Source organism: Lissotriton vulgaris, chromosome 4_1, assembly GCF_964263255.1.
Source record: "Lissotriton vulgaris chromosome 4_1, aLisVul1.2, whole genome shotgun sequence".
Lineage (NCBI taxonomy): Eukaryota > Metazoa > Chordata > Amphibia > Caudata > Salamandridae > Lissotriton > Lissotriton vulgaris.
The window spans coordinates 1,850,661,872-1,850,680,368 of NC_141691.1; the positions used below are offsets into that span (position 1 = coordinate 1,850,661,872).

General features: G+C 45.1%; 1 protein-coding gene across 2 annotated transcripts in view; it reads right to left on the reverse strand.

The window, feature by feature from the left end:
* TAF2 (TATA-box binding protein associated factor 2) overlaps positions 1-18,497 on the reverse strand; it is a 765,870-nt gene that overhangs the window by 364,476 nt on the left and 382,897 nt on the right. For both annotated transcript variants that reach the window (XM_086966160.1, XM_086966159.1), the window contains exon 17: positions 16,384-16,524. In XM_086966160.1, the coding sequence (XP_086822286.1) occupies positions 16,384-16,524 (141 nt within the window). The remainder of the gene's footprint in view (positions 1-16,383; positions 16,525-18,497) is intronic.

Below are 18,497 nucleotides of genomic sequence, written 5' to 3' on the forward strand. Positions count from 1 at the left end.
TCTCTAAATTGACATCCATGTACTTTAGGTGCATTTACCAATTGGTATTGGGTCACTCTTGTCAGTCCTTGTACAGTGTACCATAGGTACCCAGGGCATAAGTGAACCCAAGGCCTACCAGGGGATGCAGCATGTATTATGCCACCCCTGGCTGGCCATCCAAATCTGACACAACTGGCTGATCAATCAGCTGGGGCAAGGAGGTGTAATCACCCTCTGCTTTAGATATAGTATACCTATATCTAAACCTAAAATGGACACATATACTCCTATAAGTCACTCCTATGGCAGGCCTTAACAATCCTGGAGGCAGAGTGCTTGGAATTATGTGAGATAGTGCTCTGGCATGGGCTGAGCCTGTCTACAGCTTTCGGAACCAAGTCCTTTAGCTGTTTCCATGATAACGCTATACCATATACTCTTAAGTGCATTATAACCTCGCGGTTATTGCTAACTTTGGCATAGCATTATCAAAACATGTCGAGTAAGGTGTCATACGAATTGGAATATTACCCCCTCGCCAGTTCTGGCGACGGTGGTAGCATTCCACCCTTCTAGAGGGACACGACATGTATCTAACTGTGAACCCCGGTTAAAGTTACCTCGAGCCTCAGCGTCACAAAATGGATGCTGCCACCACAGACACAAGTCTGACCTCCTGCTGCTGGGAGTCCTTCCAGCGAGGGAGGCTTGGACAAAGGGTTTCTTGCCTTGGGAGGTGCTAGCACCACCCCAGACAGGATTTTGTGTATTAGGTAGGACAGGGCTGAAAGGAATGAGACATGCCTGGGGCACACAAGGTGTCCCTGTGCATACACCGGTTCAAACCAGTTGCTGGGGCACTCCAGCCCCAGCTCTGGCGCGACACCGGACAAAGGATAGGGGGTGTAACCACCCCCCTTCCTGGTCCCACCCATAGGAGGGACCTAGTGATAGTACAGCCCCCTTTAGAAGGATAAAGGTAGGAGCTGGTCCCATTCCAAATCAGATTAATCCTGAAGTGAAATTCTACAAGAAGAAACCCCGGACTTCGACTTTCTACACAGCAGACTGAAGAAATCTCCCTTGTGGGCAAGGAGTGTCCACCCTGCACAAGCAGGCACCAACAAGCGTCCAGCGGCTTCACTTTGTCGTCTTCCCTCGAGGATCCGGACTTCAGAGCCCGACGAGACCCGGATTCCCAGACCTCTCCGACCTCAACTCACATCTGCAGCACAGCTGAGATCCGTGGGTGCGACGAGACACTTGGGACTGGCCATCTTGGAGAAACTGCACTTCGCTTCCAGCACGACTTCTGAGGTAACCTCAACTAAGTGCTTTGGGGATTGAGAAGCCCCAGCCCCGAGCAGCTCCTGCACGAAGACCAGCCCTCCAGCATCCACGAGATCTGCGTGGGGCCCTTCTGCCTATTTGCTGCTCGACGTGTTGTCCGGTCACTTGCCGGCTGGCTAGTGGCCTCCTAGACGACGATCCACAACATCAACACCGCTGGTCTGGTTGCTCCAGACTGGCTCTTGCTTCCCTGCAAAGGAGAAGCACCCCGGACCCTCCTGGTCCGCACCAGACGTCTTTTCCACTCATCGTGTGGGTTGCCTTTGCCAAGGCCTGTTGACACCGAATCCGGAACCAACACCGCCGACAGCGAGAGCCTGCGTGGGACAGCTCGTGCCTCCATCCTGGTCGTCGAAGACACCTCCTGGTCCGTGTGGCTGCAGAGTCAAGCGTCCACTCTTCACCTGATCGCGACAACAGCATCTGGTTCCTTCCTGGTTCCACTCCAGTCACTGGCTAGTGACTTTGAACATTGTCCCCTCTGCTTTCAGGTCTTCAGCATTCCTGATCCACCCTTGGATCACACCGGACATGTTCCTCCTGGTCGCCTGCAGCATCTTTTCTTTCAGGCTCCATAGACTTCAACGCAGAAACCCGACACGACTTTGCACCTATGCACCCGCAGCCCGTGGGTGAGGTAACAAGAGCATTTCGGTGTTCAAGGGTAGATTGACTCTCCTAGTGTCCAGTTTCACAGTCGTTTTAGTCCTAACTAGTCAGGATTGTCCGTACTTACCCTTTTCTCGAACTGTACTGTCCATAGACGTTGTTACGCATCTCGCGTGTGAGTTCACACTCTGCACATGCGTTCCGTGGGCCTCCTATTACTTACCTAAAGTTAGGATAGTGTAGTCCCAGCGATCCTACAGCCTCTGGACAGCTCCATTCCTTCTATCTACTTCCTTATACCACTTGTTTAGTATATGGTTTGTTGCGCCCCTAGGGCAACATTGTAACTTGTGCAACTTAACATATTTTTCTTAAGAGTCTTGTCTTGTGCTTAGCCCTCTGACCTCATAAAGAGTTCAGAGGTGTATGTTAGTTAATAAATATCTTGTTTATTTTCATAACTACCTGTGTGGTGTCCTTTCATCTGGTGTTCAAGGGGTTATATGTGGTAAAACAGCTGGCTTCACATGCCAAAAGAGTTCAGCCTAAGACTGCTTTGTCCATGCTACCATTAGGATAGCTGGTCTATACGGTTGACTTACAACCAATCACCATAAGGGTTGTTTGGACTGATACAAGGTGATCACTAGAATTAGTGAGCATCATATATCAGGCCAACTTCTCACATTGGTGTGCAGTGGTTGGGATTTGAGCTTGCTGTTGTTTTTACCAAGTATAATCTTGAGATATCATTTGAAAGATAGGAAAAGTGTTCGCTAAATATCTTTTAACTTTGATTAATAATTGGATAGATCTTAACTGTATTTTACCTTTGGAACAAACAGGATTTCGTAAAGATCATGGAACATTAGATAATTTAACAGCTCTGCAGGTGATTACCGATAAATATGTACGTGTTCGGGGTGGTGGAATTTACGTGGCATTTATAGACTTCTCCACAGCGTTTGATAAAGTCGATCGACCAACGCTGTGGAGAAAGCTTGCAGCTTTAGGTATGCCATTACAGCTTCTTGAGCTCGTGAAGGCCCTTCACTCGAACACATGGCGCAAGGTGTTATATGGTGGTGAGAGAGGACTCTCGCAATCTATACCCTCTCCAAATGGTTTGAAACAAGGGTGTATTTTGGCCCCTACATTATTTTCTTTATATACGGCAGACCTTCCTAAGCATATCTCTGCCTGTGAGGGGCAAGCCCCAAAAATTGGAGAATCTGCGATATCGGTTTTAATGTATGCAGACGATATTCTTGTACTAGATTTAACACCAAAGGGCTTGTCCAATCGTCTGCAGGCATTGAATCGATTCGCAGTAACACATTGCATGAAGATCAACATCTCTAAAAGCAAAATAATGTGTATTTTTGGTAAGAGAAAATGTAGATCAGTTAATTATTGCTGGGCTATAGGAAGACAAAAACTCGAGGTGGTCAAAACTTATACCTTTTTAGGCAAAATTATTTCAGCAAATTTAAGTGAGAAACCCCATATTGATCATAATGCTCATAAAGCATTAGCTCATGGTATGGGGTTAAGTTCCCTGTACAATGCTACAGGGAAGAGACATTTCTCACTTTTTCTAGAGGTATTTAGAGCAAAGATTCCCTCCACATTACTTTATGGATTAGAACTTGTGGAGTTAAATAATTGGGGATTCCTGCATAAAATAGAAGGAAAAGTACTAAGAAGAATTTCCTCTCTTAACTCAGCCTGTTCAGTTTCTGCTTGCAGGCTAGAATTCGGACTCCGCAGTTGTTGGGTACAGGGGCTGATTGCCCTCGTAAGATGGGTGGCCTGTTTAGCGAGAAGTAACCCAGGTACCTTACGGGAAGCAATTAAAAAATAACTTTTGGGCCACTTCAATGAGTTCTCTTTGTTGGTTAAGAACTTTAGAAAAGCTGTAGTTTTGTTAGAACTGGATGAAAGCTCATTATTTTCACTTACTCCTGCTGAACTAAAGTCCAAATTAAAATCTGCCTCATGGGAGCTCAGTTTTAAGTTGGATATGATTGCTAAACAAGGGAATAAAGAAAGGCAATTATTGTTGAGTACTTATACACCAAAAATGACCCAACAATATCTTACATGGAATATTCCCCACAGAGTCCGTAGATTGTGGTACCTTTTAAGACAGGACTTGCTCCCACTTAATCACCTTATTGCGAAATGGTATGGTGTATCCCCGATATGCAACCTTTGCAGTAATGCCATTCAGGATCGTAATCATGTTTTGTTTATTTGTCCGGCATTGCGCCCTTTGCGTGCTAAGTGGCTAAAACCAATTTGTTTGCAACTAGGAATTTTAAATGTTGAAACTTTTTTCCATGCACTTTACTGTCCGCCAAATGAAATGTTCTGTTTTAGAATTTTTAATTTCTTCAGGGGGTTTTTAGATATTTATTAATTGTTTCATGGAGAGGAGCTAGAGTACTGCTTAACTAGTGAATATGTTGAAGCTCTATTAATTCTGTAATCTATGTTTTTCTTTATAATTTATCATTGCATAATTGTATGTGTTTTATGTGGCCCTCAGTTGAGAGCCAAAACATAATAAACTAAACTTGAAACTTGAAACTCATTTGAAAGATCACATAAGGTACCAAAGGTACATATAACAAAGCTTAGAAATACTCTGAGTTCTACTGAACCAGCTGTTGTAGTAGAAAGGGAGTAGCACACCCTGACTACAACTCTTAGCAAGGGATCAGTAGGAAAACCCATAGTGTAGGTAAGTGCACCACTTACACCTCACTAGAACGCATGTCTACCACAGGAGAGAACTCAGTGACTCCCCTTGTGGTTAGTGACCCTCCACAGGTCATTTCAAGATATGCAGCCCTCAGCTTCCAGGAGACGAGACAATTGTGTACCTCCAGGAGACTGAAACAGGGTTCTAACCCTACCCTTCCTTTTCTGATAGGTCTCTTAGAGACATATGATGCAAGAAGGGCTTCTAATCCAGGCCCTCTGATCTTACAGAAGGAAGCATGCCCCCCTTAGAAGGTGACCCTGAGTCTAACCTCCCTGAAACAGAAGATGTAGAAAGGGAGGAGGATGGGGAATCCTCTGAAGGAGAGGTAGACAATAGTCTGGTTAGAGTCAGCAGACTTACCAGGGCCAACTTAAGCCTACATGAGAATGGAACTGGGGGAGCCCCAGGCCCATCCTCAAGCAGGCCTAACCTTGGGAATAGACGAGTTAGGTCTCACTCCAGAGGCTCTAACAGATCTATTCACACCCATGTCTCTCAGGCATCTTCTCAGAGAGGGATGACATCCCCTCAGAGAAGAGAGCATGCAGCTAAGATGAGGGAAGTGAATCTGAGGATTGAGAGGGAAGAACTTGCCCTTGCGAAAGAGAAACTTGCCTTTGCCAGAGAGCAGAAATTGGGTGGGTTAGAACCCACTAGTGGCAGCATTATCCCTAGAGATAAATACAGGAGTTTTGATAACAGAAACCTGAGTAAGATAGTGTCCCCCTTTAAGGTAGGGGATGACATCCACAAATGGATGACTGCTTTGGAGAGAGCCTGCAAAGTACAGCAGGTACCCCAGAGTCAGTGGGCAGCTATATTGTGGCTCTCCTTTGAAGGTAAAGGTAGAGATAAGCTCCTCACTGTTAGAGATAAGGATGCTAACGATTACCAAGTCCTGAAAAATACACTGATTTATGGGTTTGGCTTAACAACTGAACAGTACAGGTTAATGTTCAGAGACACCCAAAAAACTCCGGCCTAGGATTGGACTGACTTTGTTGATTGTGCCACTAAGGCTTTGGAAGGCTGGTTACTGGGAAGTAAAGTTACTGATTACACAGGATTGTATAATCTAATTATGAGAGAGCAAATCTTAAATAATTGTCAGAACCAGTTGCTGCATCAACACTTGATTGACTCAGATCTGACCTCTCCCCAAGATTTGGGAAAGAAGGCAGACAGATGGGTCACGACAAGGGTAAAGCAGCAGAACCAGAACCAGGGTGGTGGCCAGAAAAAAGCAGAACAAAAGGGTAATCAAGAGAATAAGCAAAATGACCAGAAGTCTTCAACAGGGCCCCAACTTTCTAAGGAGGGTGGTCCCAGAATTCCCAAAAGAAGAAGAATGATGGTCAGAGAAAACCATGGTGCCAATACTGTAAAAGTAAAACTCACTGGTTTAGTGAGTGCACCAAGAAAGGCACAGCTCCTACCGCTACTGGCCCAAAGGCACCTGCACCCCCTAGTACAGTTAGTAGTGGTAGTGCACCCCCCAAGGCTACAGTGGGGTTAACCCTGGGTACTGAGATGGATTCTGACTTAGTTAGAATACCTACTCAGGCTGTTCTTGTATGTACTGGGGACATGGATATGACCCCTACTATAAGTCCCAGTACTCTGGGCAAGTACAGGCAAACACCTTTGATCAATGGAAAGATGGCTCAGGCCTACAGGGACACTTTTGCCAGTGTCACTATGGTGACACCTAACTTTGTGGACCCTGAACAGGTAATACTAGGTTCAGACTGGTAGTGACATTGCTAGCATTGGTCACTAGGTAATCACAGTATGGCAGTTGTTAATTTCTCCTGGGGAGGGGTAACTGGCCTCAAAAGGGTTGTAGTTAGTTCAGACCTCCCAGTGGACTGTCTGTTGGGCAATGATTTGGAATCCTCCTTATGTCCTTATGGTCAGATGTGGAGTATAGGACTCATGTGGAAATGTTAGGTTTGTCAGCACATGTCCTTGCTGTGACCAGGTCACAGGCCAAGAAATGCCCAGTTGAACAAGTGCTGTATCCTGGAACAATGGACCAGACACTTCCCAAGAGAAAGAGCAGTAGGGTTAAGGCAGAGCCTTGCCCCCTGCCTCAAGGTGAGGATGAGCCCTCTCAGGAGGCTGACCCAAAGACCCCAGAAGGAACTGTCCTAGAGGAGCTTGAACCTGAACAGGTTGAGTTCCTTGGGGCAGGGGGACCTTCCAGGGCAGACTTTAGGCAGGCACAGTTAGACTGTTCCTCTCTTGAACCCCTCAGACAGCAGGCTGCTGCTGAGGCTGCAGGGAATGCTACAGGTACCCACAAGGTGTACTGGGATGATGGACTCCTATACTCTGAGGCAAGAGACCCCAAGCCTGGTCCTATCAGGAGGCTGGTTATCCCCTGGTCTCCGAGAGGTTTCCTTCTTACCTTAGCCCATGAGATTCCCCTTGCTGGTCACCTAGGCCAGAACAAGACTTGGGTAAGACTTGTCTCACACTTTCACTGGCCTCATATGTCTGAAGACACTAAAGAGTTTTGTCACTCATGTGTCACTTGTCAAGCCAGTGGCAAATCAGGTGGCACAACAAAGGCCCCCCTTATACCACTACCTGTGGTGGGGGTAGCCTTTGAAAGAGTGGGGATTGACATTGTTGGACCAATGGACCCCCCAACAGCATCTGGGCACAGATTTATACTGGTGATAGTGGATCATGCCACCAGGTACCCAGAAGCTATTCCCCTTAGGACCACTACAGCTCCTGTTGTGGCCAGGGCCCTACTTGCAGTTTTCAGTAGAGTAGGGTTCCCTAAGGAGGTTGTCTCTGACAGAGGTGCAAACTTTATGTCAGGATACTTGACTGCAATGTGTAAGGAGTGTGGTGTGAATTACAAATTCACCAGCCCCTATCACCCACAGTGCAATGGGCTTGTGGAGAGATTCAACAAGACCCTAAAAGGGATGATAAAAGGGTTACGAGAAAAGCTTAGGCGAAGATGGGACATCCTTTTACCCTACCTTCTGTTTGCTTACAGAGAGGTCCCACAGAAGGGGGTTGGCTTCAGCCCTTTTGAGCTTCTATTTGGGCATCCTGTAAGAGGACCCCTATGTCTTGTGAAGGAAGGATGGGAGTTACCTCTCAAAAAGCCTAAACTTGACATAGTGGACTATGTACTTGGTCTCCGCTCCAGAATGGCAGAGTACATGGAGAAGGCATCTAAAAACCTTGAGGCCAGCCAAGAACTTCAAAAAGCTTGGCATGACCAAAAGGCTGTCCTTACTGTTTACCAGCCTGGACAGAAGGTGTGGGTGTTGGAGCCAGTGGCCCCAGCAGCTCTCCAAGACAAATGGTCTGGACCCCATACCATCATTGAGCAAAAGGGAGAGGTCACCTACCTGGTAGACCTTGGAACTCCCAGGAGCCCTCACAGAGTACTTCATGTGAACAGGCTCAAGGCATTTGTTGACAGGGAGGACATGGGCTTGCTCATAGCCACAGATGTGGACAGGAGGAAGAGAGTGACCCTCTCCCAGACCTGCTCATTCAGAACCCTGATGATGGGTCAGTAGATGGTGTAGTCTTTTCTGACAGCCTCTCTGAACATCAGCAAAAGGATTGCAAACAAGTTCTTCAGTCCTTTAGACAAATGTTCTCTCAGACACCCAGTCAGACAAACTGGTGCACCCATGAGGTGGACACTGGTGACAGTCTGCCTATAAAGAGTAAAATCTACAGGCAACCTGACCACGTCAGGGACTGCATAAAGAAAGAAGTACAAAATATGTTGGAATTGGGAGTCATTGAACCCTCAGAGAGCCCTTGAGCTAGTCCTGTAGTTCTAGTGCCAAAACTTCACACCCTGGATGGTAAGAGAGAGATGAGGTTTTGTGTAGACTACAGGGGTCTCAATGCTGTCACTAAGACATATGCCCATCCAATACCAAGATCAGATGAACTCCTAGATAAATTGGCTTCTGCCAAATTCTTGAGTACATTTGACCTGACAGCTGGTTATTGGCAAATCAGGTTAGCTGAGGATGCCAAGGCCAAAACAGCATTTTCTACCCCAGAAGGTCATTACCAGTTTGTGGCGATGCCCTTTGGTTTGAAAAATGCACCTGCCACTTTTCAAAGGTTGGTGAACCAAGTTCTCACTGGGCTGGATGACTTCTGTGCAGCATATCTAGATGATATTGCTGTCTTTAGCTCCACCTGGGAGGATCACCTGATCCACCTGAGGAAAGTTTTGTAGGCCCTGCAAAAGGCAGGCCTCACTATCAAGGCTACCAAGTGCCAGATAGGGCAGAGTCAGGTTGTATACCTGGGCCACCTCGTAGGTGGAGGCCAGGTTCAACCATTGGAGAGCAAGATACAGGCCATAAAGGACTGGGCTCCTCCAACCACCCAGACCACAGGTCAGAGCTTTCTTGGGCCTGTCTGGTTACTACAGGAAATTTGTCAGAAATTATGGGACAATTGTGACCCCTCTTAATGACCTGACAAGTAAGAAAATGCCAAAGAAAGTTCAGTGGACAGTTAGCTGTCAAAAGGCATTCGATGACCTAAAGCAGGCCATGTGCACTGCACCTATTCTCAAGAGTCCAGACTACTCCAAACCTTTCATTGTCCAAACAGATGCTTCTGAGTTGGGTGTGGGAGCTGTTCTATCTCAACTGAATATTGATGGTCATGACTAGCCCATTGCTTTTATAAGTAGAAGGCTGACCCCTAGAGAGAAACGTTGGTCAGCTATTGAGAGGGAGGCCTTTGCTGTGGTTTGGGCCCTGAAGAAGTTGAGGCCATACTTGTTTGGAACTCACTTCAAGATTCAGACAGACCATAAGCCCCTCTTGTGGCTAAATCAGATGAAGGGTGAAAACCCCAAACTTCTTAGGTGGTCCATTTCCCTACAGGGGATGGACTTTACAGTGGAGCACAGACCAGGGACTGACCATGGCAATGCAGATGGTCTCTCCAGGTATTTCCACTTAGAACAAGAAGACTCACCTGGTCAAGGTTAGTTTAATGTCCCTAAGTGTGTGTGTGTGTGTGGGGGGGGGGGGGGGGGGTTATGTAGGAGAGTAGGGTCTGCAATCCTATGGTCACCCCAGCTTTTTGCTTTTTGCTTTTTGCTTCACTGGTTTACGACTTTCCCTGGCTGTGGGCCTGCTAATCAGACCCACAGCCTAGCTGTTCTCTCTCTAAATTGGCATCCATGCACTTTAGGTGCATTTACCAATTAGTATTGGGTCACTCTTGTCAGTCCTTGTACAGTGTACCATAGGTACCCGGGGCATAAGTGAACCCAAGGCCTAACAGGGGCTGCAGCATGTATTATGCCACCCCTGGCTGGCCATCCAAATCTGACACAACTGGCTGATCAATCAGCTGGGGGCAAGGTGGTGTAATCACCCTTTGCTTTAGATATAGTATACCTATATCTAAACCTAAAATGGACACATATACTCCTATAAGTCACTCCTATGGCAGGCCTTAACAATCCTGGAGGCAGAGTGCTTGGAATTATGTGAGATAGTGCTCTGGCATTAGCTGAGCCTGTCTACAGCTTTCGGAACCAAGTCCTTTAGCTGTTTCCATGATAACGCTATACCATATACTCTTAAGTGCATTATAACCTCGCGGTTATTGCTAACTTTGGCATAGCATTATCAAAACATGTCGAGTAAGGTGTCATACGAATTGAAATACTACACCCTCGCCAGTTCTGGCGACGGGGGTAGCATTCCACCCTTCTAGAGGGACACAACATGTACCTAACTGTGAACTCTGGTTAAAGTTAACTCGAGCCTCAGCATCACAAAATGGATGTTGCCACCACAGACACAAGTCTGACCTCCTGCTGCTGGGACTCCTTCCAGCGAGGGAGGCTTGGACAAAGGGTTTCTTGCCTTGGGAGGTGCTTGCACCACCCCAGAGAGGATTTTGTGTATTAGGTAGGACAGGGCTGAAAGGAATGAGACATGCCTGGGGCACACAAGGTGTCCCTGTGCATACACCGGTTCAAACCAGTTGCTGGGGCACTCCAGCCCCAGCTCTGGCGCGCCACCGGACAAAGGATGGGGGGGTGTAATCACCCCCCTTCCTGGTCCCACCCATAGGAGGGACCTAGTGATAGTACCGCCCCCTTTAGCAGGATAAAGGTAGGAGCTGGTCCCATTCCAAATCAGATTAATCCTGAAGTGAAATTCTACAAGAAGAAACTCTGGACCTCGACTTTCTACACAGAAGACGGAAGAAATCTCCCTTGTGGGCAAGGAGTGTCCACCCTGCACAAGCAGCACCATCAAGCGTCCAGCGGCTTCACTTTGTCGTCTTCCCTCGAGGATCCAGACTTCAGAGCCCGACGAGACCCGGATTCCCAGACCTCTCCGACCTCAACTCACATCTGCAGCACAGCTAAGATCCGTGGGTGCGAAGAGACACGTGGGACCAGCCATCTTGGAGAAACTGCACTTCGCTTCCAGCAAGACCTCTGAGGTAACCTCAACGAAGTGCTTTGGGGATTGAGAAGCCTCAGCCCCGAGCAGCTCCTGCACCGTAGACCAGCCCTCCAGCATCCACGAGATCTGCGTGGGGCCCTTCTGCCTGTTTGCTGCTCGACGCGTTGTCTGGTCACTTGCCGGCTGGCTAGTGGCCTCCTAGACGACGATCCACGACATCAACACCGCTGGTCTGGTTGCTCCAGACTGGAACTTGCTTCCCTGCAAAGGAGAAGCACCCCGGAGCCTCCTGGTCTGCACCAGACGTCTTTTCCACTCACAGCGTGGGTTGCCCTTGCCAAGGCCTGTTGACGCCGAATCCGGAACCAACACCGCCGACAGCGAGAGCCTGCGTGGGACAGCTCGAGCCTCCATCCTGGTCGTCGAAGACACCTCCTGGTCCACGTGGCTGCAGAGTCAAGCGTCCACTCTTCACCTGATCGTGACGACAGCATCTGGTTCCTTCCTGGTTCCACTCCAGTCACTGGCTAGTGACTTTGAACATTGTCCCCTCTGCTTTCAGGTCTTCAGCATTCCTGATCCACCCTTGGATCACACCGGACATCTTCCTCCTGGTCGCCTGCAGCATCTTTTCTTTCAGGCTCCATAGACTTCAAAGCAGAAACCCGACACGACTTCGCACCTATGCACCCGCAGCCCGTGGGTGAGGTAACAAGAGCATTTCGGTGCTCAAGGGTAGATTGACTCTCCTAGTGTCCAGTTTCACAGTCGTTTTAGTCCTAACTAGTCAGGATTGTCCGTACTCACCTTTTTCTTGAACTGTACTGTCCATAGACGTTGTTACGCATCTCGCGTGTGAGTTCACACTCTGCACACGCGTTCCGTGGGCATCCTATTACTTACCTAAAGTTAGGATAGTGTAGTCCCAGCGATCATACAGTCTCTGGACAGCTCCATTCCTTCTATCGACTTCCTTATACCACTTGTTTAGTATATGGTTCGTTGCGCCCCTAGGGAAACATTGTAACTTGTGCAACTTAACGTATTTTTCTTAAGAGTCTTGTCTTGTGCTTAGCCCTCTGACCTCATAAAGAGTTCAGAGGTGATTGTTAGTTAATAAATATCTTGTTTATTTTCATAACTACCTGTGTGGTGTCCTTTCATCTGGTATTCAAGGGGTTATATGTGGTAAAACAGCTGGCTTCACATGCCAAAAGAGTTTAGCCTAAGACTGCTTTGTCCATGCTACCATTAGGATAGCTCGTCTATAAGGTTGACTTACAACCAATCACCATAAGGGTTGTTTGGACTGATACAAGGTGATCATTAGAATTAGTGAGCATCATATATCAGGCCAACTTCTCACATACAGGGATGTGCCAATTGTACATACAAATGTACAGTTTTGGGAAATAACAGAGACCCTGGGAACCTGATTGGCAGGGACTCAGGGCACATCAAGTAATGTTGCATTAGCTTTCAGGCAAAAAGTGTGTGTGGGGGGGAAGGTAACAAGGCAAAAGGGGCACGTCCTACATTTAGTTGGCCTGGATATATGATTTTCGACTTAGGTCTTACTTTTTTCCTTTTATTCATTCATCTCTTTTTCTCCTTTGTAATTATGTGTTTTTTTAAACCTCAGTTTTTCTTTCTTGTTTTACTTTATGTATGTGTTATAACAAGTTACTTATCTGTAAACTTTGGATCTCCAGTGTGATATCTTACATGGATTCACATGCTTGAATCAGTCATCGAGGTGAGAGTCCTGCGGAATTATAATAAGTATTACAATATTGGAATGTTGGCGCTCCGGAATTCTAATGACTGGTAGAAGCCCAGAGCGCCAACATTCCAATGTTGTCCTTCACAGCTTTTGCTGTGAACAAAGCTCTCACGGAGCCGGAGGAGATTTCAATCTCCTCGGACTCCGTGAGACCTTTGCTTTATTTGTACTTGTGTACAGGTTGGCTAAATCCTCGATAGGGAGGTGGGAGAGTTGCATGTGAATCTATGAAAGATATCAATACTGGAGAACCACAGAGTACAAGTAAGTAACTTTTTCATTCTCCAGTTTTGAATCTTTCGTAGATTCGCAGGCTTGAATCCGAATAGGAAATCGTAAAATACTCGACAAAATATGAAGAACATTCGGAGGTGGGAAACATACATTGTAAAAAGTGTAAACTTTCCATTTATAGAAGAAAAAAGAATAAATTGTCATGAAATTATATTCAACAGTTCAATGTGTCATTTTGTATAAACGTTTGGATTGTATTAACTGAAAGTGTGATTATTATTATTATTAGGTTGGGTACAGCCATATAACAAAACAATAAAAAAGTTAAATGAAAGAAACCGGTATGTTTTGTTTAGAAACACACAATCACCTACTGAGCATCAAGCAAAACAGTGTCAAGGAGCATAATAGCTATCACCACAAACGTCTGAAAAGTCCCTGAGGCCCAACTCCATCTTATGCAGGCCCCAACCCCATCTTGGCTAATGGAGGTCGTCATCTTCCCACTTTCTAACAATGGAAGTCACCATCTTTCTCGATTTATGCATAATCATAGCCATGTCTGCACTTGGATGCAGATGTTGTCTGACCTTGTCTTCTAAGAACTGTGATAGCGTCAAGTCATTAGATTAATGAGATAGATACAACACAATGCTACATTTGACTGGGTCAAATTCCTACTCTTCACCATGTCATGGTTTAATAGGAATATATGCAGCTGTATAACTAAAATAATATAGTCTGAATTGACGTCCTTTTACTTTATATGTTCATAAGGAAACATTTGTGACATACACCTTGATGCACATAATCTATGTCAGACATTTCTAAACTTATGTCAGACTAACAATTTTTGGTAAGATTTAGTATACAGGAAATGCCCTAGTAAAGAGAGGTCCTTTGTCCAGATTATTACCGGAGATTCTGCCAGAGACGTTCTCATCTACTGCCAACACACTTTGCAGATTATACATCTCACATGAAGCCTATAAAGTCGACTCTCCGAGGAAGACCAACTGACTGCTACTGCAGTGGGTGTTTGCCCTTCGCGGGGAACACGGTCTCCATGTCTACGCCAATAAAGACAGCCTTTTCTGTCAATAAGGTATGCAGCTTGTCTCTTCTCGCTAAGAAACTCTAGACTGCAAGTTACTCTGCCTTCCATGTTCTCTTAACCCCTTCGATGCTGATGACGAGCTCAGCTCGTCATCAGCCACGGGTGACGTGTGCGGATGACGAGCTGAGCTCGTCATGTAACGCGGTAATTAGAAAACAGCCGCACAGCGCAAAAATAACCGCAGCAGCGATGCGGTTAATGTAGCATAGAGAAATAGGCATTAGGGTATTCGATTTTAAATGACATTTTAAAACATGCTAGAAATTTTCATTTTATTCTTGCTATTTATAACGTGTCTGCTTACTGTTTTAATAATGTTCTGTGTATTTGCTTCAGATGTACTGAGAGGCAGATTATTCCTGTGGTAATAAATACTTTTTGCTTTAAAGTACTCACTCCTTTTAGTACAGGGTGTGTGAAAATGTGAATAGGGAAATAAGGTATGTTACTGGCACCACAGTGCCCCTGATCCCTTTAAGGGATAGTTTGCAATCCATAAGCATTCAAGTGTTTTGCGGGGCTACAATAACCTGCGATTCACATTCATAATTGGTGCATTGAACCAAGCTCTCCCATGTCACCTGTGAGTGGGAAAGCACACCTCGTATAGTAATGCCAAAGTTGTAACTTAGGCCAAAAAAACTACACCTTAAACCATACTAAATAGGAGTGCATCCCATTCATTTACAGGCAACATGGTGAATGAAATAATACAAATCCCTAATGCTCCTCAAAGGATATTCCATAGAGTTGAGACTTTTTTCCTACATTCATTTGAACTGCATGGGAATGGCCCATTCTTAGTCATTGTCAGACATTTAGGGTAGCATAACAAGATTTCAATGGTTTCAGTACAACATTCGGAGTGGGCTAGTTCCTTTAACAATGGGTATTTGTGGAATTAGCATGGCTGCAAAATGTCTCCTTGAGTAGATGTGTTTTCAGACTAAAGATTTGGGATGAGTTCCAGAAAGAATGCAGCAAGTCCCAGGATCTCATTCTAGCACTTTGTTGATTCTTTCCATGTTGTATACCCTTGGCCAATTAGTATGGTTTTGATACCAGGGTTCATTTGGGGACTAACACATACAGGCATTCCAGGCTTCTAAATTGGAAGGATCAGCAGACTATGTATTGGAGTCTGAACTTTATTCTTTGTTCCAACAAAAGCCAGTGGAGATATGTTAAGATCGGGTTGATTGAGATGTGCATAGAAATATCGTGGTGGATCATCTGGAGTACCTACAAGTCTCTCAAACAATGCTGTGATACTCTGAAAAAAATATTGGAGTCAATGGAGACCTCCATATGTGTTGACTTCTATACTATAGTGATAATGCATCAACTTCTTGGAAGCACTACACTGGAAGAGGGGTATAAAAAGAGTTAATGGCATACAATGTTCTCTGTTTCCGCGCCATTTAGGTGCGTAGGTTGAACCTCATACTGTATTGGGTAGTATGTCGGTGGGGTTCATTTGGAATTGAAATTGCGTGAATATCTCTGCCATAGTCGTATAGAGATATTTAAGGAGATAATAGGGTCTCTTGGAAAAACACGTTACCGATTTTATTAATAATGTTCATTTGCCAATTCTAGTTTATTGATTATATCCTGATAAGAAGACAGTAGAACAATTGAAGGGCTGTGCTAGAGATTCCAACTGAATTAAAAGTCGTTCCAGGTGGCTGCTGTAATCAAGAGTCATGTGCCAACAAGAGTTGAGGGACAGATACGAACTTTCTGCTCTACTGAAATGAATGTTGAGAGTTCTCCTGTATCTCTACTAGAGAAGATTTGGTACCTCTAATCAGTATGATTCACAATTTACAATCACAGGGTGTAATTCAACACGGTTTTGAGTTATGATGTAATTTCACCAGCTTTGATCTTGCTTTTAAGGGTAGTTTGGATACGGGCAGTAGTAGTGATCAATACAAAGATATCCTTAAACCAAAAACACAGTGAAGAACATAAATACCGCGGAGAAATCAAAAAGAATTACAGAATGCGATCGTAGACAAGGCTGCAGAGGAATAATGGTAAGAAATTCAGAAGCAAAACACGGTCATCATATTGTGCTTTCAATAAATACCTTTTCAAGAAAATAGCTTTGAAAATTCATAAAATTGTTGGTTTTCACAATGTTTGGACAACTCTTGCAGCAAAACATTCGGGTAAACAAGGACTTCATTGCTGGTGGGCCGGTCCAAGTGCTAACCATGGAATTTGCAATCTGTGTGAAAAAGGTTGAGACAAAGGAGGATTACAATCAACGTGACTATATCTTTATCATGAGCTGAAAAACAGGTTTGTTTTCAGGATGAAGAACGATTAAAAAAAAAGTTTTTCCTATGTGAGGGTTTGTATTATGTTATCACATTTATCTTTTTCTAACACAGAGGTCTTCAAACTGTGTGATGCGCTCCCTAGGGGTCCGTGGCTGTATTTCCAGGGGGGTGAGGGGGCAAAAATGCCTCAACAAGTACTTGTAAATGAAGATGGCCTGGAAGAGTAACTTTGTTTAAATAACACATTTCCAGGCTGTGATTGAAGTGCTAAACAGTACTATGGGAAATGTGATCCTGAATGCTGTGGTGGCAGAGACAAAAACGTGACTAAAAAGAATAACATGTTCTGTAGGTGTCTTGTTTTTTCATCTTCAGATAACTGATTATAAAATAAGCATAATCCTTGAATGAAAAATAAATGCAAGTTAAACTAATCGCTTGGAGATGCTCTTTTCCCTTATGAAATCTCAGTTGCACTGAATGTCTCTTGATGATCAGAGACACAGAATTGGATACTGTTTGGTGCAGTTGAGAATAGCGACTTGTGTATTTATAGTGCTATGAGATCCCAGTCACTAACAGAAAGCACTGTAAATGTATTGTACACGGTTTAATATAAGCTGCTGCAAAATCATCAACGTCTAGATTTACCATTGCTTTGCGTCAGGTTTGTATTGCAAACCAGAGGAAAAGTGTTACGGTAGGATATACTATCCAAAGCAAATCTAGATTTGCATTAGATAGTACCCTAAATTAACACAAAGTCTGATGTAAATCCCTATCTATAAAGAATTGCAGACAGAAATTTACACCAAAATCCTAGGTCTCCTTGTTTTTCCTACTTTACATGTGTGCTAAATTGTAGAGCACACATACCAAGTTGGAAAAGCCGTAATGCATAGTTTTTGCATACTGCAAAGGGACCCTTCCAGTACAAAACCTATGCTTTAGAATGGGCAGATACCCTTGTAATATGGTGCCAGGGTATCTGTGTAGGCACACTGCTGCCAAAAGTGAGCCAGCTCAGGGAGAGAGAAGAGCAGCACCATATCTTAAGATATATGGTGCTGTTCTGATGTCTCCCTTTCACCAAATGCAGCTCAGCAACTGTAGCTAATGCACTGTATTTCTTGCCTTCTTAGTAAATCAGACGCCCTGAGTTTAAGATAAAACAAGTGCTTTCAAAGTATATATTATAGTAAACACAGGGACCCTTTTTCCTTGCTAGCATTAGGGTAGATGACACGCTTGTGCACAGGGAAAAGGGCCCAAGCAAAAGGCGACTAGATGTGGGGGTTTTCCCCCTTATTTTTATCTTTACACAAAGCTTTCTGCCTCAGGCCTAGGAGTGCTTCCCAAAATGAGTTGACAGAGGAAACTGCCAGGGAGTCAAGGTCCAACTAAATCACAGTTATGGCTGTTTTTATCATCCTTCCTTGCTTGCATTAGGGTCTAGAACACCTTTGCTTTGCCAGTGTTGATATGGGCCCAAGGGAGGGGAACGGCTCCAGAGAGGAAAAAAATTAAGCAGAGGAGACACCTAAGCTGGCCCTCAGAGAGATGGCAGAGAGGCAGTTGGGGCCAGATGGGGGCCAATATTTTCAACAAATGCAGAGGAAACTACCCTCTTCGCAAGGAAGTAGCTATCATTAGTAAAGCAGAAGCAGTGGCATGGAGCCTAGGAAAGTGAGGGGCTCACTGCATCACAATTATGACTGTCTGTCTTTATAAAAGTGGCATGAAGGCTCATTTTCCTTGCTCGGGTTAGGGCCAATGGCTCCCTTGCTGCAGAAAGGGGCAACATGTGGAAGCTATTTTTTGTCTGAAATGGACAGAGTCTGTTTCAAGGATGGAGCGATGGCCAGGTATTGTCACACAGGGGGGAAAGAGGCAGAGGAGACAGCCTGAAACTCAGGGT